The sequence below is a fragment of the Pavona decussata genome, unplaced genomic scaffold, assembly GCF_977016875.1.
Source record: "Pavona decussata unplaced genomic scaffold, jaPavDecu1.1 SCAFFOLD_2, whole genome shotgun sequence".
Classification (NCBI taxonomy): domain Eukaryota; kingdom Metazoa; phylum Cnidaria; class Anthozoa; order Scleractinia; family Agariciidae; genus Pavona; species Pavona decussata.
The window spans coordinates 1,273,975-1,295,423 of record NW_028145426.1 but is presented as its reverse complement, the minus strand read 5'-3'; the positions used below and the strand labels follow the sequence as shown (position 1 = coordinate 1,295,423).

The following is a 21,449-nucleotide window of genomic DNA, read 5'->3' as shown; positions in this document are numbered from 1 at the left end:
AGTGTCCGAAGAGTTGCGAAGAATTGCATAGGCGGAAAAGTTTATTTCAACCAAAATATTGACAAGCTTTGAGATCTGCTTCAAATGCTTCTATCATACGGGGATACCTAATTCAGTGAACTTTTACCGTACAAAGAAACAATGGGTTCAATTGTGTGTACTGCTGCTTCGGTGAGTAGGCTTTCTTACAGTGAACTGGAATTCTCGGGATCTCGATTTGTTGAATCGTCTGTGTCTTTCATGATATCGATCAACGGTGCAGTCTTCTCAAGATGGTCATGTACAATACGATAACGCTAACTTTGTAGGCACGTAGCTGTAGATTTTTAAGAGCTATAATACAGTCGGACCTCTATTAAGCGGCCACCTATTAAGCGGCCACTTTCCAAAGTCCCGAATTATTATTTTGTCAGTAAAGTGCTGTATTCGATAAGCTTACCTCTATTCAACGGCCAGCCTCTATTAAGCGGCCAGTTTTCAAAGTCCCCAGGGTGGCCGCTTAATAGAGGTCCGACTGTATTCTGAAGTAGATACATGTAATGCACGTCCAACGTTCCTTGACATAATTCAGTTCAATGCGCATGAAACTTTAGCACCTTGTGATAAATTACAAAACCTGTAGTTCGGGTTCGTTCAATATATATACAAACCAACATTTGCTAGATTTGTAGTATTTTTACATCTCATTCAATCATTCATTCATTCTCGGAGCATACTTTTTATAGCAGCTGACTAGTTAGAGAAATGTTTGATCTTTCCGAATATTTGCTGAATATTAAGTTTTTCTAGAGATGATTGTTTTACTGTCACTGTATTAAAGCTTACGGTCAGCTGAATTTGCGCTTGAAAATGGGTTTCAGCAGTGATCTTTCGGAATATTTGTTGTGTCATTAATAAAGGTGGCTGGCCCCAGCTTCAAGTAATTTCCAGCAATTATACTTTGATTGAATGCAATTCTACATGTACCACTCTATCAGTTACAACAATAATTATTAATAGAACCAAACAAATGCCCAGTCATTGATGAACAAGTTCTACGTATTAATAGGTTACCATAGCAACAGTATAACCTGTTGAAAACACCACTAATTTTAGCTTCAAGTGGTTATATTTTATAACTCAAACATGAACTTGGTGACCCCTGTTTTTATTACGGAACATTTCCTCACTCTTAACCCTTCCCAATGTTTTTTTTTAAACTTCACCGCAAAATATTGCTGAGATTTTTTGATCAAGTGCATGATCAGCATGACACATTAAAAGTAGTGTAAAATTTTATTAAAATTAATGATGTACTGAATAAAAGGAGTAAAAGATTTATGGATAGTCTCATTTGTCATGCACAGTTTGCCTGTTGCTGCTGCCCTACAGCTGTCAGCTGCTGTTGCGCTTGCTGTCCGTCATGTCGCAGCTCCACATCCACTCGGATTGTGTATACAGTGTTTTTGCTGCTGGGTACTATAGTGTCCTGTGTCATGTTATCTCAAGGTATACAAGACACCATGGTTGAAAAGGTAAGTAATACTAACAGCTATCCTGAATACCGCTGATGCGGTTATTTGTTCATTTCATATTTTAGACAAAGGGCCCCTGGAACCAGAGTAGTTATGTATTCCTTTGCCACAAAAATTTATCAGTGCCTGGGATTGGGGGTTGGGGACTCCTACAAAAAACTGCGACAGGGGTGATTGTCATACCTTCAAGGGGTTAAGATTCCTGGTTTGGTACCCCTTAGGGTGCTAATATCTAAATGACTTCCGTCAGAGGTATGGTCCATGGTACTGAGGTAAAAAAATTGTTTGGACCATGCCCACAAAAGATAGTTCTGGTACCTTTTGGGGGTTCTTTTCAAAATTTCTGACAATCATCCCAGTTACTTTTAATTATGTGAGTCCGGCCGCTCCCCTGGGGATTGGGGCGGGGATCAGGGACAACTTCTGCTATGAACTACTGTTTATTGTAAGTTGTACCAAAGACCCATTTGATTTCCATGCACAAATAGCTACATGTTAGGTCACTAATTAAAAGATTAAGATTAAGCAAAAAGGGTCATTTTCATTTTCATTTAGTATTAATTTTATTTATTTACAATGTTCTCACTAACAGAAGTTTGCAAAAGTGTGCAGATATTTAAATCTTGTCTCCATCTGTTTTGTAAAATATGAAGCAGTTTTGTTTTGAATATTTCCTTGTTTACAAATATGTAAATTTACCAAAGAATCTTCCAGAAAATGTTTTATCAAACCAATTAATCCTCTTCCTTGAATTTTAAGCTTGGAGAGACTATTGAGCTGCAACAACAAAGTGTGGAGCCAAAGGACTGTCCAGAAAAATAATGAATTTGAAATCTACAGCTGTAGTTATCACTGTTATACAGCAATGAATTGCAATGACTGGGATCTTTAATGAGGCCCTGTTAGGGGGGTCGATATGTCCCCCGTCTGAATTTCAAACCTTAACATGTCCCAATTTCGGAAAGGCCACATGTCGCTGTCGGAATTTCATCTAATGACACTGATGTCGATGTCGCAATTTCAGAAATTTTAAATGTTTCTCCAATATAAACGTGTTGTCGTAATTCTGTTGCCGAAATGTACTGCCCTGGGATAACAGGAGCATTATCAACGAAATTTAGTAGTCAGTAGTCTTCAAAAAGGCGAGATGCGAACTCAGGGAGAAGGATAAACTCAGTATGTTTCCACCCAGAAGACTCACGAAACAATTAACTTTTGGAAAATAATACTATCTTATTTTCTTCTGCCCGAATGATATCAAGTCGCTGGCTTATTAAAAATCGCCAATGTCGCTGTCCATTTTGCTTTTATTTTTGTCGCTGTCGCCATTTCACAGGAGCGGTCATGTCATTCGTCATCATTTCATTTCCTTCATGTCGCCGTTTCAGAGCCATGTCACCTGTCGGAATTAACGCTAACAGGGCCTCCTTAATCAGACTGATGAGATGTTAGGAACATTTTTTAAACTTAGGGAAGCTTTTAAAATATGTGACAATGTTTTCCGAAAAATTAAATAAATATAGTTTACAATTTTTTCTTGTTTGTAGTGCATTCAGATGTTTGAAAAATACACACACACAAATTTAAACATATTTGCATTATACAACATGCATGTGGATGTTGAAATCACGCTCAAGAGTCATGCATTTTTCACTGATAGATTTCTTTATTCTCCAAGGTGCCATTTTTCAATGAAGCTTGTACAGCGGCAACGTTAGGGACTAACTGTGATCTGTTAGTTGGATACCTGGCTGTGTACAGAATTTGCTTTGGAATGGCAGCATTCTTCTTTCTCTTCATGATCTTAAACATTGGGGTTAGCTCCAGTAAAGATTGCCGAGGAGGTCTTAACAATGGGTGAGCAGAGGAAGAGCCTTTGTTGTAACTAGACTAAGTCCATTTCCAGTGTAAAACATAATATTACATTGCAAATGTCTTGAAATTATGGCGAAAATATGTCTGTGATTCAATTATCTTAACAACATTGCCTTACGGCTCGATCCTTAATTAACGAGTTGCTGGAGTACAGTAAGAGCTTTAATAACTCTGTCGTTTACAGTCCATTACCATAGCATGCAACAACCAGGTCAAGCATTCAACTACTTATTCTTCAGTGTTGTCACAGTACACAAGGCATTAATTATTTCTCCCTGCATTGCCAGACAAACATTTGGGAAGAAATTTATTGCTGCTATAATACCCCTCTTTTTTGCAACTTATCTTTCTACAAGAACAGTAGACCAGATGTCCTTTAGCCTTACAAGATCTGTTGTGACATTGCTTACATGCAGGCACTTACAGGAGGTTTGACTGTATTTACAGTCGTTAGTTCATTCTTGTTTTTATTTGTTTATTCACTCTGATTATTTTACAAAGGTTTTGGGGCCTGAAGTTTCTTCTCCTGACGGCATTGTGGGTAGCTGCATTTTTCATTCCTCGAGGGCCATTTGGACAAGGTATTATTAATAAGAATACAGTCAAGTCAATTAACTAATCCTTTAAAATTTCTGAGATGACCTACATGTAGCGATCATGTCCATGATCTCTTTCTCTCTCTCTTTTGTTTACAATAAATGAGATGCGAATGTTTTGCTTAATTAATTAAATGCAGTATGCATAGTTACACTTAGTACATTTATAGTCACTCACTGCATGCCCACCTCCATGAATTTTGACATTGAGTTTTAAGAAAATGATTGCAAATTTAGGTCACATTCAGCCATGTTTATTGTAAAAGACTTACTTCAAACATGAGTGGATATAATATTTTAATGAAAGAATGAGAAAATGGTGTCTGGGGTACATTTATTAATTTTAGAAAAATAAACTAATGCCAAAAGTACATGTGTTATCCACTGCTGTTTAGTCGGAAATGTTATAAAATAATTTAATTGTGCCTACTGGTATATATAGTAAGTACAAAATATTATATTAAGTAATTTACTATTTACCTACTAAACACTAGCAGACTGTCAATTTCCTGGAAATATGGTGGTATATGTTACTGTACTCTAATATAATTAAATATTTCCCTGTTAACTTAGGCCCAATGGATTTTAAAACATTGTTTCCATTTCGAGTTAGCATACATGTAATCATAATTATTATAATGAAATTCAACAGTCTATCCGTTTAAACCATGTAGCACATTTGACATCATTAGTTGTTTATAGTTTATAGAATTTGTCTAAATTTTAATTAACATTGTGACATGCACGGTACCTGCCTGGAAAGAAATCCTTCAAAGGATCTTGAAGGATTTGGTCCAACCTCATATCTAAAATCTGACATAGAGTATATATATATAAAAAAGTATAGCCAGGGCCATTTTTAAAACCTGCCTTTATTCACCTTTATTCAAAAATTTCTAGTCCTGCAAAGGGGGCGCCATCACGCAAGACATCTAACTAAATAACATGAAATAAAGTTAAAAAAATGACAGCCTCAATAAAATTACCTGCAAAAGATAAAAAGGATAAAATTATCATAGCATCAATCACTGTACAAAAATAAAAAAAAAATATTAAATAAAAAAGAATTCATCATTGACTAAAATACTCAAACAAGACTTTTTTAAATTGGTCAGCAGACTTACGTGTAATATCAACAATTTTACTTGGCTACGCTTTCCAGTCCTTAACAGTTCTGCAAAAATAACTATTCTTATAAGTCTCAGTATTTGGTAAGGCGATAGGCTTTTGTAATAAAATCCCAGTTTAGATGCTATCCTTTTATATTTAAGGGTCTCACTAAGATTCAATTAGTTAGTTTGTGAAAGTTCTACCAGGGTAGGTAGCTGTACAGTCAAATTATTATTTTTAAATTTTGTGAGGGAGGAGGAGGGGGGTAATTTTTTTTCTTACCGACAATCATTACTTTTTCCTTGGGTTTTCTGGTTCTCCCTGGTACAGTACCTTCCCCACCCAACCCCTCCTCCCATCCTTAGGGTGGTGCTCAGATAGTGTACTCAGTAGCTGACTGATGGTTAATTTCTTTAATTTGTTATTTCTACTGTATATGTAGCATGGATGTACATTGGCTTCATTGGTGCTTTTGTGTTCATTCTGATCCAGCTAATTCTAATGATAGACTTTGCCCACACCTGGAATGAAATTTGGTAAGTTAAAAGATGAACAACAAATTGCTATAATTAAAAAAAAAATTGTAGAACTATTATTATTTTGCTTGGAAATGTTACAAAAAAAAAACTTACTTTGTTACTTTGATCTGTTTTCTTGTAGGACATCAAATGCTGAGGATGGTAACAAGTGCTGGTATTCAGGTAAAGAGGAAATTTGGACAGCACATGCTTTGCCATACATGTACAGCAATTGAAAATTTATACAATTTTGATTCATGTATATGTTCTTTACCACATGTAGACATAATTATAAACACAGAGTTTGAAAATTCGCATACAGCACATGTACAGACAATAATTGAGTAAACTTAATACTATTCATTAACATAATAAAATTATAGTTTATTGGTGTAATAAATGCATTTCATTGATCAGAACAAATGTTCTCCTTATTTTTATAAGACTTAATTTAGATATAGTAAACAGAATTTATTAATAATGTTTTAAAACTTTTTCTTTTTTCAGGGCTGTTTTTCTTCATGTTTCTGTTTTATACCTTGGCGCTGACTGGGTTTATTCTGTCCTATATCTTTTTTACAGAGGTTAGTATTAAAAAGATAAGCCTCCTTGGACAGCAACATGTGGGTTAATTAACAAGTACTGTATTATCTTTCACATGATAAAGGTGAAGAAAAAACACAGAATTTAATTCCCTGCACTTACTAAGTAGGTGTTGTTGGTTTTACGTAAATGATCTAAGCTGACATTTCTTCAAAAATTATTATTTTTTTAATACCATATTTGCCCCAGCCTCCAATTTAAAGGGATTGCAGGCTTGCCAGGGTTTTTTTTTCTCCTTAATCTGAGTAATTTTTGACCAAAGGACTATTAATGGACAAATATCCACCAAAATCAAAAACTGTTGGTCCAGTGGGTTTTTTTTTTTGTTGTTGCTCTTACCTGTACATGTTCCAGGTCAAAATATTTGATTTCAGATCAACTTACACTGTATTTAATATTTACCTTTTCCGATCCAATAATTACAGACCACTTGGCAGAAATACAGTCCACTCAGCATGTAATACATAACTTTTTGTATAAGAGCCCACACGGCCAAAGGCCAAACTTTGTGTCCCAAGATCAAAACAAACAGTTCACCACACTTTTTGTTGGGGTGGAACAGGAGGGCAGTGTTGTACATACTCTGACTAAAGATAAATTTCTAGAGTTGGCTAGTAGGAATTACATATTTCATGCACATAGAAACTTAAAGCCTGTAGATCCAGATTTGTCAAATTATGAAAATAAGTTAGTACAGAAAATTTATTGAAATTTAACCAGTGACTGTATAAGTTAGACAAAAGTGGATTTTTCATTCCACTATCAGTGCAAGTCTTCTGTGTACAAGTCTGTTTTATTTTCTAGTCAAGTGGTTGCCATCTGAACAAGTTTCTCATCAGCTTCAACTTCATCATGTGTTTCGTCATCTCTGTTATTTCAATTCTCCCTAGAATTCAAGAAGGTGATTATTATTTTTCATTGTAGTCTAAACTGAAGTGTTAATTAGTAACTGATAAAAATCATTGTGTTATGGTCAATGTCTTGTGACCAATCTTCAGCTGGTTTGTTTACTGTATTTTTATTGAAGTCACCTCCTTCTCCATAGCACAACCCAGGTCAGGTCTCCTGCAGTCATCCATCATCTCACTGTATGCAAGCTACCTGACCTTGTCTGCACTTGCCAATCAACCTCTGGATAAGGGTAGGGAACATTTTTCTGGATTAAATTAATTGAATGTGTCAAATTGTCCCTTAAAAGCCAATGAGTTTAATCAATTAAAGTGAAATTAGCCATCGCATAGATGTACATACGTACAAAAAATGTTGAGCCACAACACATAGTTACATTGTATAATTCATTGCCTGTTCCAAGCTCTCGATTGTGTCTCCTTGCCGGTACACTTAGAGCTTGGAACAGGTAAAACATGTATAAACACAGTCAGATAAATTACACAGAGCATGGCATGTAGTCTTAGCAAATAATCAATAATAATTTGTGTATTTAATAATTGACCATACAAGATTTCAATCCATGTACATTTTCTTTTCTGCAAACCAATCTTTCCTTAATTGTTTTAAATTAAATTAAGTATAAAGAGGATATTACCGGTACTGCACTTTGGCACAAAGATGTGAATTTTATTTTCGAGTAATAAGAACAATATTTTACGAACAAGCACAGCGAGTGAGTAGAAATATTTGTTTTTAACACGAGAAAATAAAATTCATGTTCTCAAGCCACCATGCAACTTTCTTTTTATTATATCTATAGACAAATCTATCACTTGCCATTCTTCACTGACTATTTGCACAAACGACCATGAAAAAGTGGAAAATGGAAAATATGATGCTCAGGTCCCCGATCTAGTTTTACAATTGGTGTATTTTCCAGTAAAACACTCCTGCCTATGTAATAAACATGTTTATTTTTTTTGGTAAATTTGCAAGAAGGAAACAGCACCAATCAAGGAATTTGTGGTTCATCTAAAGGAACAATTGAAAACTCAGAGACACTTGCTTTGGTGGTTGGACTTGTTGTCATGTTTATTCTTATCATTTATGCAAGGTTTGTCACAGAGTAGTTACTGTAGCATTTTTTTAATAGTTATTTTAATTAATAAATATAATAATAATTTGATATGTTTTTAATGATTAATAATGAAAACCCCCTAAAAAGTACTATAACCTTGCTCTGCACAATGGGCATCTACATGTATAAGTATAAAATATAACTTATTATGGGAAATTAATGATGCATGTTATTAAATGTGAAAATTATTTGAAACATTTGCCTTAATTTTATGAACCTTAATTTACATCATTGTTGATTAAAATCTGCACACTATTTTACAGCATTGTTAAGACACCTTTATTTCCAACAAAGTAATACATGTCATCTACTTCTCCGTCAGAGACATCGTCATAAGATTTGTCAATGTAAGGAACGTTATCTCCAAGGGGATAGCTCACTTCTTCTACTTTCCTGACTGTGTAAAATGGCCATTACCTTTCTGTCTTCCTATTTAATAGTCACCTCAATAAGAATTTCCAGACTGCCTTGAATAAGCAGAGATGGCTTGCATATCTGATAGATTTGAGCTCACCTCTTAGAAGGGAATAGGGTTCCTGGCAATATTGTTTGCCCGGAAATTTGCGTTAATTAAATGCATTTTAACGTAACTTTTAGAAAATTTGCATTAATTAATTTTATAACACGTAGATTTTGTTCGTGTTGTTAAAATGCTTCGTTATATTCCTATAATAAGATATGATTATATTAATTTTATTTAAGGTGAATCCACTGAATTGCATTGCGCATCCTTGCTGGGCATAATTTTTTGCGTCATTTAGCGCGCGCACAACATTACGGGATTTCCTTGAGGTTAAGCTCGGCAGGAAAATAAATGGTCCTTTTCTTCTAAATGAGCACGGTGACCCCCATTTTTTAATGCATCAATTTTAATGTCATACGGTTGACCACTATATATTGCAATTTAAAGAAAAGGTTAATATTCTACTTTGAGATATTTTTATTTGAATGCTTTAAAAAGCACATATTTAGGTAGTACTGCTTACGTGTACATGCAGCAAAATCTTTAATTTCTTTCATAATCTTTATTCCAGTTCAATTAAAATAGTTTGTTGTGTAAGATTAAAGTAAATTTTGTTGAACTGCTTCGATATTTTAATGCAAGAAATTAATTTTTCTAGAAATGATAGTTCCTTTTTCTGATTACTAGCGTTCCTAATAAAAACCTCATGGGTCATCTATTTACTATAATAGCCATTCAGGTTGCACAAAAATGAGCACGGTGACCCCCATTTTTTATTGCATATTTTTTGTAACATAGTCATGAACTGGACCAAGTCTTAGACAATTTTAAATACTCCTTCTTTTTCAGTGGAATCACCTTATAATAGGTAACTACAAATACAGTAATAACATTTTATCATAGATACATTTACCTAAGTTCACTGGTTAATAGTAATCAAACAGTCATGTTCTTTTTATCCAAGTTGTAGAAAGCACCCAATCTGCAGTCATAAATTTCCTTCCTCCGTCTGTTAATTTAATAATAACAAATTAAAAGTACAGAAAACTGCACTTTAATAGCTTGAGTTTTCACCAAGTCCACAATTTGAAACCCAACACCTGTAACTAGTAGCTATGAAATCAAGAAACCTGATTATTCATGACACTTCCTTTTGTCAAGAATTGTTTACGTATGTACCGTTTGGATATTGTGCAGCCTGTCAGGTATCGCTAAGTTATGGAGGGGTGGGGAATCCCCCCTCCCCCAGCTCCAGAAGACAAAAAAAAAGCCTCATCTAGATAGGGTTAAGTTAATCTTTGCTATCAACAGACTTGCACAATTATTCTTGACTATTCCGCTTCTTTCTTTCTTTTTTTCTTTCACAGTTTGCGAACTGTTGGGAATGCTGACAAACTAGCTCCAGCAGGGGGAACTACTGCTTCAGCCACAGGTACAATTCAGCTGTTATACAACATGACTTTTTGTACCATAGGCAATAATTACTTATACTAACAGTAATATTAGTCCTTCCCCTGGATGATGTCCAGCTTTCCTAATTGGTTACCTCAGTTTTGTTAGGCATGCCCATCGTTCATACAAACTGTTGTCGAAAAGGAGTGAAGGAGGAATTTGAACCTTCTTGGTAAAATTATGCGTTTTTAGCCGAATGCCAGACTTCGCAGCTTGTGCCATTTTACTGAAGGCTTGGTTGTTGTGTTCCAATTATTCCTACCCTCCCCCCCCCCCCTCCCCAAGGAAAGATTCTATTCCTACTCCTTATATCAATATCCTCTTCCAACTGCACTAACCAGGAATTATATTTCATTAATTTTGGTTGTTTTCAAGTCTGCTGTTTAATTTTTCAATCACAAAGCATGAGTTCATGGTTTGATACTGATGATTTATAGAATTACATGTAAGTAAAGTTTTCAAGAAAACAATGCAACATCATGCAGCTTAGTTCAGTCTTAACCCACCTCCTCTACTGGACGTCTCAACCAAACGTCTCATGTATTGACCACAGCACTCCCTCGCCTAAACTCTTTGGATGCAATGAAATATTTTAACTTTAAATTTTATACTTCAACATGTAATTTTTTTTTCATTACAGGTGATGAGGAGAAAGGACAACAAGTAATAAATGATGAGGAAGAGGGTGTGGCATATAGCTACTCCTTCTTTCATTTCATTTACTTCCTGGCGTCAGTATACATCATCATGATGCTGACAAACTGGTACAGGTAATTGTCAGAGGGTTTGTTGAAATTGAAACAGCCAATGGAGTAATATTGCAACACTAATTGCATGAGTAAAAAAGAAACTAGATTTACCTTTGACTGATGAGTAAATTTAAAATGTATATTATTACTAATTTGTCTTGCAATAACAATCTTTTTAATGGCTTCCAACAATGTTAAGATATTACTATCTATAAGTTAGTGTTTCTCTCTTTTGTCCTCAGTAATTGTACAAATACATTTAATTCTAGTTATTACATGTACAGTATGCATGTTGGTCAAGATTGTCATTAAGTTAATCTGACAGTAACCGGGTTAAACAGTCTGTTGCTTATAATGGTACTCATTCAATGACAGACCATTTATAATGTATGAAAAATTCACACTTGACACGGTTGTTTCTCCCTTAGTCCCCAGGGTTCAAAGCTGGAGGAATTTCAGCGATCAATTGGTTCAGTGTGGGTCAAGATGGTGTCCTGTTGGCTGGGCTTCCTACTCTACCTGTGGACTCTTCTGGCTCCAATCTGTTTTCCAAACAGAGACTTTGGCAGTACTCTTGCCCGCTGAAAACCTAAATTGTACTCATGGCATATAATTGCTTTTACAGCAGGGGTAGATGTATATATTAAATAACCTGTAGCAGTCAAGCCTGACTGGCATGTACATGTATGCGCTAGCGCAACATTAATTAATTATTCACAACAGTGAATTTTTCTTGGCCACTAGTTGGAGGAGTCGCCAGCTTGAACATTTGCACACTTGGGACATCCCTTTCCACAGTTCATACAGTCACGTAAAATGTGATTGATGCATGGTTAGTCTTACAAGGTAACAACTCGAGCTAGGAGAGGTGTCTATCCCAATGTATTATTTATATAACTTTATAGTATAGCTTTAAGTAATTTGATACAGGAATGAAAAAATGCAGTTTACTCTATTGACAGCTGGTAGATATACTGCCATTCAAACCTGTATAAAAGTAATGGTTACCCTTCACAGAAGGGTAAAGTGAAACTATACCATATGTAGCATTTAAAATTAGCAACTTATGTGTGTTCACATATTGTCTCCTTTTATGAGGTTACTGCAGGTGTCAAAATTGTAAATACATGTGTAATCATTAGGACTTCAATTTGTAAAAGATGGCATCTCTACTAAACTCAGGTAACATTTAATAAATTGAATGAGGAAAGCAATTATTCTAAGAACTTTGAGAACAGGCTGGTTGACAAAGGGTCACTTTTAAAATTCAAAATTACCTTCTCTGTTTTGTGTGACCCATCATACAGGTGTAGGTTTAAGTACTTGCCCAAAGGCAAGACTTAGAAACAGTAAAGGCACTTATGCTATTAAATTGGAATTTCTCCAGACAAGCCCTGCTTTGACACAGAGAATGGTAATAATATCATGTAAGGAACATAGTTGCATTACAAACTGTTTACTTTTGTTACAAAATGCTTAAATATATGCAAGAAATAGCTTATTACTTTTTCTAAAAGTTCAAATGATGTTAGACGCAAGAGTTACCAAATGCTTGATTTTCTTTTCTGTGCGAGACTGAACCAAGTTTTTAAGCAAATCATTCATGGTTGTAAACAAAAGAAATAAGTCAAACATCAGTATGTCCTTTGTGTAGGTCACATGCATTTTCTCGAAAAGTAATAAGCTATTTCTTGTTTACTAACCATTTTACTCAAAACGTACATGTAACCTAGTGTATAATTAACATGCAGCATCCAAGTTTCTTACTGACAACCATTGTCTGTGCCAAAAGAGAGCTTATTAATCTGGAACAATTTCAATTTCAAGACATTTAGGCATTTACACTTGTCTTGCTGAAAACCATTCAATTGGATAGCTATTTGTTTTGCTTAAAGCAGTTTTTAGAGGCGATTTTTTTTTTATTTGCAACTGTAGGGACGTACATATACTTTTATCTAGCAATATATATTAAAGAGGGTCGAGTAAAACTATTATTTCAGTAGTTTAAACAGCGCTTGTGTGCTTCTCAGACTTTGTCCCAAGAAATATTTTCTAGGTGAAAGCCTTTTGTAATTGTCCAGTTGCATTATTACAAAATTTTTGTAACTTGGCATGATGAAGGTTTGAGACAGTCAGGCTGGGTAAGGAGTGGGATATTTTTACAACACTCTTGAAGGGGATTAGTACATATTTAGGGAAATTTTCCTTGCCTGCTTGACTATTACATGTACTTCAGTTTTGGTCAAGAGGCAGAGGGAGTTGTCACTTTTCCTTTCAAGGGGAGAGGAGGGGCTAATTTCAAATCATAACTTTTAAACAAACTTTAGTTAGCTTTTTCCAGTTTAACCACGGACTGAAATGTGGCAGCAATGGGTTGAGAATCACAAGTATAATCCTTTATGTCATTTTCATGTTAGCACAATAATACTTCCACATAATCAAGACCAAGTTTTTGCGCAAACAAAGAGACTGTATTGACCACTGATATCCTAAGGTTTTGAGGTATTTGTTTTGTGTTTTCTAACATGGGACAGGGGCGGGCTTATTTAATGTTACCGGTAGGTAAATTTGACTTGTGAAAACTAGTCTCTAGTGAGAAAGAATGTTTAATGGTAAACAAGATAAAACCTATGTAGTCATTTCTATATATGCATTTTTGATTAAAATTAATTATTAAGAATTACCAGCTCGCTTACATGGATTCCCTCGGTTGAATATTTTACTGTCAAGTTCACAGTGCTTATTAGCATTGTATGGTAGTAACATGCAATTTCAAAGCAGGTTAACATGCAAGGTAGTCTCAGAATAAAGGAGGCGGCAACCTCTACTGGAAAGAAATCAACTCTTCGACAGGATCAGTATTAATAACTGAGAAATTCATAATTATGTTCCTGATCATTTGCTGACATGAATGATTAAACGTAGGTCAGCAATCGCAAGAATTGCACTTAGAACGGAGACAGAACACTCAGTTACAGGAATTTCAAATAAAATGTTTATTGGTTTTGGTGCAATAAAGTACATTCACTAACCAGACAAGTAAAATTTAAATGTGCTCAACTAAGAGACTACAACTTAAAAATTAAATAAACTCAGTGACAAGAGGAATTAATGGAAACATCTATTTAAATAAACAGAGATTGAGAAACAAGAAGTTTGATCAGAATAAACAAAAATTAATGTTAGTACTTGGGACAGCTCAAAGGTTGCACTATACAGCCGAAGGGTGCTGCATGTCCTGTGGACTTCCCATTTTCAAGAAAAGCATACAACTCGTCTAACGTGTTTATAACTAAATAAAATTAAATCATTAGAGAGGGACACAGGCTCAGAATTCTCAACTTTTAATCCTGGCTAAAAGCCTGCCACATTGGTAACCTCAACAAGGTGAAGAAAAGGCTGTGATGATCAGATATCGTACTTGAAAAAGCAAATCTAGTTATTTGTAACTTGCCGGTAACTGTATTTAAAAACTGGGAAACACAGTCATGTAAATATGGCCATATTATTGTGCTGTGTTTGCAGTCCAATAGAAAAATCTGAGTTAACAGCGACATCAAAATAGAGCTCCCTACCTCGGACATTGTTTGCTCAGAACCAGATTGTATATACAATGTAAACACTGGTGGACAGTTATTTAAACAGAGTTCAGCAAAACTGGTCTAAACTACTCTTTTAAACCATGGTCTATGTTAGATTCCAAACATTTTAGATACCTAGGTCTGAGTGACTGGATACACCCAAGCCATCATTGGCATAACAATACAAGAAAAACAGTAAAACAATAGTATGGCAGACAAGTATGTTGTGAAATCTTGCTATTGTTTTGGATTTGACGCCTTGGGTGTTATAGGTACAGGGTGGTTGAAATAAGTAAGCCAAATTCACTAAGAAAACCATTGACAGTCGGGTTTCATTAAGGGCTTGGCAACAGGCAAATTAACAGTCTGTGAACATGACCTTGCCCAGCTGGTGAACATAACCTTGACCAACATTTTCTATTAAAGAACATATGATTCCAAGTTAACTATCCTGCCCAGATGCCCTAACCTCTCGCCTGCCTGATCAAAACCTAAACAAAACCCCGAAGACTTCTGCCCACTCAATGCGGCACTGGTTTCCTCAAGGCTTCTGGAATCTCAAACAGCTTTCTACAAATGCTTTCATTACACTTATGACTAGAAATTGGGTGTCTGGGCGTCTAAATATTTGCCCCCCCCCCCCCCTCCCTTCTCAAAGAAAAACCACAGAGAATTGACCTAAGCTTTTAAAAGCTTACTGAAGGTATGCCTCAAGGAGGTCCACATTTTTTTTCTATTCTGCCTAATATCCCAATTGTAATTACAGTACTTTTGCCAAATTCCTTATTCATAATTACAAGTAAATATGTTTCGCCATGGGTGTTAAAGATAGCATGAGTTTAATAACATCAAAAGTTTAGAACTAAACAGAGAATCTAATGCTAAAACCTGATAGAAGAGAGATTATAACAAGCATAACAATCAGTCTTAAGTGTCCTTTTTGTATCAAACATTGTTCCAGGAAATCTGTTCCAGTAAGATATCAGCATAATTTAATTAATGGTATCTAGCAGTGCTTCTTCCCCGACAATGCTCTGATTTCCAGTTGTGATTGTGTTATTTTCTAACCATTTTCCTGCCAATTAATTTCATTTTGAGTTCTCTGGACACTTAGGAATCTTTCTTCTCTGTTTCTGTGGCTCCTCGTATGACGGCTTCAGTGGCAGCATCCTTGGCTATAAAATAAACAATGTTAAAATAAAGTTAGTAAATAGATCACTTGATTCAAGGATCTACGCAGCAAATTCAGTCAGAAGCCTTCCCTGCCCAGAATGCAGCTTACTTAGAAGTGGATTTATAAGTGGAAAGTTCACTTTTCTTTTAATAGCACTTATCCGCTAATTTGAGTACACAGAAATTGGAAGGTTTGATCAACCCATCAAACTATTTTACATGCCAGGCAGTACTCCCAGACAGTGTCAATTAACAATCAGTAAAATATGGTCCCACCTCTGTAACATGCCTTTGTTTGGTGGAATTATTTTATCTAAAATGTTTCACTTCATTTGAGAAAAAAGGTTTAATTCTGAGGAATACAACATAAAGCACAAATGTTCGTGGCTATGGGTTCTCCAATTAGTGGGTAACCTTGTCCTCTGGGAAGTATTAACCCATATCTGGTAAACTCTCCAACTCTGAAAGCAAATTACATCTGCCTTAAACATTTGAGTAGTATAATTGCCAATTTAGACAGTAAATTTGATCCTTTCAAGGGAAGAACACTAACAACCCCTCCACCCACCCTAATGAACAATCTGCCATTTGCCGGGGTCTTCTCTAACTGTTAATTCCTAATCTCAGAAGACCGTGAGGACAAGGTTAGAAACTGAGTTAGTTTCCTGGAGTCACTCTGGGATAATGTGTTATTCCAGGAAAAAAAAAACCATATCCCCTCCCTCCTTCTCCCAGCAGGTTTTTAATGGAGCCCCCACCATCACCCCTCTAAAAGATATCCCAGTTTGGTTTCATAGTTCCCTCACACGTTTTGGCTTTCAAGGCTCCCCTCCCCTTGGAATTCATGTCCAGTGTCCCTCCATATGAATTTTTTCTGGAACTGAGCAGTATGATAGGACAGTTGAACTCATAAGCATGCACAAATAATACAAGTGGTCACGCTTCTATTGCACCGTACAATACCATAAACTCAACATAATTTTCTTTTATCTTAAGTTCATGAAAGTAATCTGATTTTAACCTATTAATGATAACCACACACTTAGATTGCATGTTTAAAAGCAAAGTGACTTAGTTGATAGTAAATGTATTCCTTTTGGCAAGTGTGTTCCACATTTAATATTATGTATGAAAGCACTTCTGGTGATGTTTACGATAAGAAGTCTCCAACACCTGTTCGATGTGATGCTGCTTAATTATTCAACAAGCTTAGACTCCCCCCAAAACAGAATAAAATGCTGTTGATGTTGCATACAAAAATAATTATTCTATGCTGCAGTAGAAAAATAAGTGTAATAATACCATCTATGATTAATTATTATGCCTCTTTCGTTTACGGAAAGCTCTCTAAAATGTTCATAAAATGATCGACAGATTGATGCCAAGTAATTTTATTAATAAATTAACGAGGTTGAAGCCCATCTTTCTCGTGCAAACAAAGTTTGGCAGTTCCATGTTTGAATATAGAGCGAATGAATTATTTGCAAACATTTTAAGCCCACCTTCTTTGGCAACTTCGTCAACTTTTTGTCCAACTTTATCCAGCGCTTTATCGATGTCCTTTTGGTGCTTCAACACGAAAGGTTTGATAACCCTGTGGTACAGCGTGTTAGATCCATTCCAAGATACAGGGGCCATACACCAACAGAGAAATATTAGCTACAAAAATATAAAGACACTGAATTACAATTTGCAAATGAGCATGCATGATAAGCTTCACTTTGCAGGAAAAGTTTCGTGTCTTTCGCAATATCGCTTCTCCTTCTTCCCTAAACGACAGCCTGCAAGTACTGCTGTTATGCTGTTCACTCGAGATTTCCAACGCGAGGAAAGTAATAAAATTGAAAGCTTTGGATTCAAACAGATTTTCGATCGGGTCCGAAGTTCAACTGGAGCAAACGGTTAATACCGGTATAGACGAGTTCGAAGATTGCACTGAAGTTTGTTTAACATTTCACAAATAAAAGTTAGCTACCTAAAAACAAATTACCTTCCAAGAATATGAAAAAAAATATACATATATATTAGGGTACCTTGACAAGGAAATAAAGGGGGAACCACGAGAGCAGAATGTCGGACACGAACTCGACGATGTTGAAAACTCCGAACACCACCCAGTAAATCAGCCATTGCGTGTCGTCTTCTTTGGTTTCACTCTCCACGGCTTTCACTCTGAAAGAAACCCAGCAGGAAAATCCATTTAGCATTTAAAATTGATTATCTAAACAAAGGAGGAAGTTTCAGAGCTATTAAACAACGAAGAGATGTCGAAACTTGGAACGAAGCAGATGGTTTTAAACAATTCTATAAACGAATGCAAATGGCGGTTGTAGGCAAACAAATGTAAAGTGATCAAACAGCTAATTCGCAGTTCAAAAGATACTCACGATTGGTAAGCAGGATAGGCAAAACCAAGCACCGTCACTATAAGATCTGCTCCATAGCCGAACACAAGATAGAGAGCGAACACTCCAACCAAACCTGAAGAGGGAATAACACCATTTAATAATTTTAGACCGCGGTAAAAAACCGTCCATTACACGACTTGCATAAAAGTCATTACCAAGAAACAGGTAGATTCTTTTCACTCCAGTCTTCTTCTCCACCTTCTCTAAGGCATCAGTGAAGTAGTTCTTTTCCTGCAACCAAGCATCGAGCTTCTCTCTACCCGTATTTATCGTCTCAGAAGTGGACATTTTGCAAGTTTCTAACGAAATTACTTATTCCAAGGCGGGCTTGCGAGCGAAACCCTATTCTCCCAAGGGTATTGGCACATGACTTTAAACTCAACCAATCAGCATCTGATGCGACACATGACTTCATTTTGTCACGTTCTAAAAACACTTATTTTTGGGACCCAACATTTGACACCAGTAAACATATATCGTTATAAATATTTAGCAAAATTAGTTTCCTTGAGAATTATTATACGCAGCGCAGAGTATATTCTTTCATCAATTTGTTTCAAATTTCCTAGAAACCAGGCTTGTGTTACGTCGTCATGTCTGAATCAGCAACTTGCATATATTGACATTATTTCTCGGCTTTCCCCCATCCTAGCAACTGAAACAAATTATTATTTCAATATGCTAACAAAGTTAACACTCGCAGTTTTTACTTGAATTAATTTAAAATGAAATTCGAGTCTCGTGCATGGAAAACGTGGAAATGCCCACAATGACGAGAAAAAAATTCCAAAGCTAGATTAGTAAACCGATATCATAATCATGTAGATCAGACGGAAAGGAATAAATTAAAAACAGCAAAACAAGCTATGGGCAAAAAAAGATCATAATAATCTACACTGTACTGTGCTTCATTTCACTGAAGAAAAACAAGCTTAATTCAGCTGTACAGCAAACTTGTTCACGACACACCCAACCCCGAAATATTTAGCTACTTATATGTATACGTAACCTGATAAACTCAGGACCAGCCCAGCCCGAGTGAAATGTTATTCTTATCGTTACAATAAATATAATATTCATACAAATATGAACAGCCAAGTTGCACTTACAGGTCGGAATGGGGTTTTTCTTCACCCATTCTTTGGCTTTCTCCATCTCGGCCTTCAAGTCTACATTTTTTGCCACACATTCCAATTTATTTGACGGTTCTTGGTCGGTATTTGTCGTGGCACCTTCCATGCTTAGTTTTGTTGCCTGAAATAACTTGACAAAACACTGCGACCGCGGGCTCCAAAAAGACCACTTAATTCAGCCAGTCACATGACGCTTCGTATACTGTTATATTGGTCAAAGACAAAAACAAAGACAATCAGTATATCTGTTAGCAAATTGCTCTTAATTGGTTGTTATACCTAAACAGATTGTAACCTTTGAGGGAAATTTAGCCAACAAAACAAGAATCAAATTCATTCAAAATACAGAATCATGGTTTGGGGTGGGGGGGAGGAGTACACCTCGGAATACCCTTTTTCAGACCTACTAGTTAAAATTCATACCCCTTTACAGACCGAGTGATCTCCAGAATCCATACCGTTTTTAACTGAGCGTATGGTTTTTTAGCCATTTTGTTCTGAAAATGGGCTTTGCTCTGATGAAAGCCGTCTGAAAATTAATGGGAAGGCATTTTATTCTCCGCCGGAAATTACGGCATATGTTTTAATGCGTTAATCGGCTGTTGTTTTTTTTTTGCTTGTTTGTTTGTTTATTGTTTTTGCTGTTGCTGTTGTTGTTGTTTTTCAATGTCTTGAATGCCCCGGGTTGCTGCGGGAACCTATTTTTTACTGCTTTCGTTTCCCGTTTAAGCCTTGACCCGATTCTGAGCTGTTTCAAATATAATCACACCCATTTCGCTTCTTTGAACTGCACTCTCCTTATATTACTTCCCTGAAATTTTTTCAGAAGTTAACCGATTTTGCAAAAATATCTCGCGACCGTATTTTGCGAAGTTTTGGAGTACACCGTCAGAGAGCATGTTAACTCCGATTAGCTAAGCAGGGGTGTGTGGATTAATGAACTCAGAAGCCGTCCCCAGTCTCAGGCAGAAGGGCATTGGGTAGTTTTACATGTCACTCCATCTAAAGTTAATTAAAGGCAATGGTTATGAAACCTGACAAACTTCTTTGTTATATGTTTTTGTTTGCCTTTTTGGCCTTGACCCTGCACAAACAACAATAGAATTTGGAATGTGTCGGGAGCAACCGGACCAGTCGAAACGTTTTCGTTAAGATATTCAACTGTGGTGTGAACGTTAAAACAAAGGATTGTGCAGGGTCGGGGTCCTTTCAACATAAATTGCAGCACCATTCTTTTCATGGCAAGATTTCCTAACCAGTCCCTCAATAAACTATGCTCCATCTCATGCATGGAGCTCGCTACACCGATGGATCCATCGGCAACAGTCAGAACGGTCGCTCATTTTCATGATTAATGCTAGTAGCCAAACGATTTCTGACAAGAAAAGAGATGTCTAGCGTGCGAGAGCAGATGCTTTCCACGTTTGCTACATCAAAAACAAAAAAAACAAAACAAAAAAAAGGAAAGAAAAGAAAAAGCGTCGCCGCTCTTGCAGGGTAACAGACGTCTCTTATCGAGCCGAGGTTATAACTGAATGGGGCCTATCTAGAGCCTCTATGCACTCACTCCCACCTAAATGAATCAATAATTTGTTTGTTTATTTTAACAACAAATACAATGTCAGTAGTACAACAAAGATAAAGTCAGTCTTCACTCAGCTATTTTAGGGCTTGGCTGCTTGGCGTTTCATTTAAAAAATGTTTATCGAGTTTCAGTTGTCATTTTCTCTTGAAACATTTTCATATTTCTTAAAAAAAAGTATTTTTAGGGAAACATGCTACTAAAATGCTCGGATAATGCTTAATGCTTTTTGTTTCATTAAAAATGCTCGAAAAAATGCTGGCATTTAAGGACGGTGCCTACTTTTGTTTCTGCGCATACGCTCTGCTCGTCTCGAGATACTTGGGTTTCCTACTAATACAGGGATATTTTTGTACGGTCCAAAACTATGCGGAGAAAGCAGAACTTAGCAAGGGCTCTTGCCCGAAAAGAGAACTTGTCCGAAAAGAGAACTTGGGGTAACCATGCATTTTTCAGAGATAAGCCAGAAGCTTCAATTTGGAGAAAAACACCATATATTCTGAGACATTGCCTCGTATTTTACTGCTTTGTAGAATAATTGTTGCTTAATTATCTCTAAAAAAGAGAAATGCGTGGTTACCCCCAATTTTCTTTATAGATTTCAATAGCCCTTGCTAAGATCTGCTTTTCACGCATAGTCATGAACTGTGCAAAAATACCTCT

General features: G+C 36.1%; 2 protein-coding genes across 4 annotated transcripts; one reads left to right on the top strand and one right to left on the bottom strand.

Moving 5' to 3' along the window:
• Window positions 1-20: 20 nt before the first annotated feature.
• On the top strand, window positions 21-13,592 carry LOC146489909 (putative serine incorporator). 2 transcript variants are annotated; one of them, XM_085115872.1, is made up of 13 exons: window positions 21-171; window positions 1,347-1,514; window positions 3,193-3,371; window positions 3,891-3,970; window positions 5,538-5,631; window positions 5,756-5,796; window positions 6,121-6,197; window positions 7,021-7,117; window positions 7,262-7,357; window positions 8,107-8,221; window positions 10,076-10,140; window positions 10,801-10,930; window positions 11,338-13,592. In XM_085115872.1, the coding sequence occupies exons 1-13, from the start codon at window positions 142-144 to the stop codon at window positions 11,492-11,494; spliced, it is 1,329 nt and encodes a 442-aa protein (XP_084971998.1). In that variant the 5' UTR covers window positions 21-141; the 3' UTR covers window positions 11,495-13,592. The 2 variants fall into 2 exon arrangements, with proteins under 2 accessions (XP_084971998.1, XP_084971931.1); XM_085115805.1 differs by having other exon boundaries at window positions 22-171; window positions 8,104-8,221.
• Window positions 13,593-13,881: 289 nt separating this feature from the next.
• On the bottom strand, window positions 13,882-19,336 carry LOC146489908 (receptor expression-enhancing protein 5-like). Of its 2 annotated transcripts, none has more exons than XM_085119046.1 (5): window positions 19,181-19,336; window positions 18,051-18,144; window positions 17,697-17,835; window positions 17,166-17,322; window positions 13,882-15,665 (listed from the first exon to the last, which is right to left on the bottom strand). In XM_085119046.1, exons 1-5 carry the CDS (start codon window positions 19,308-19,310, stop codon window positions 15,601-15,603), a joined length of 585 nt encoding a protein of 194 aa, XP_084975172.1. In that variant the 5' UTR covers window positions 19,311-19,336; the 3' UTR covers window positions 13,882-15,600. The 2 variants fall into 2 exon arrangements, with proteins under 2 accessions (XP_084975172.1, XP_084975085.1); XM_085118959.1 differs by lacking the exon at window positions 19,181-19,336 and adding an exon at window positions 18,227-18,417.
• Between the last annotated feature and the right edge of the window lie 2,113 nt (window positions 19,337-21,449).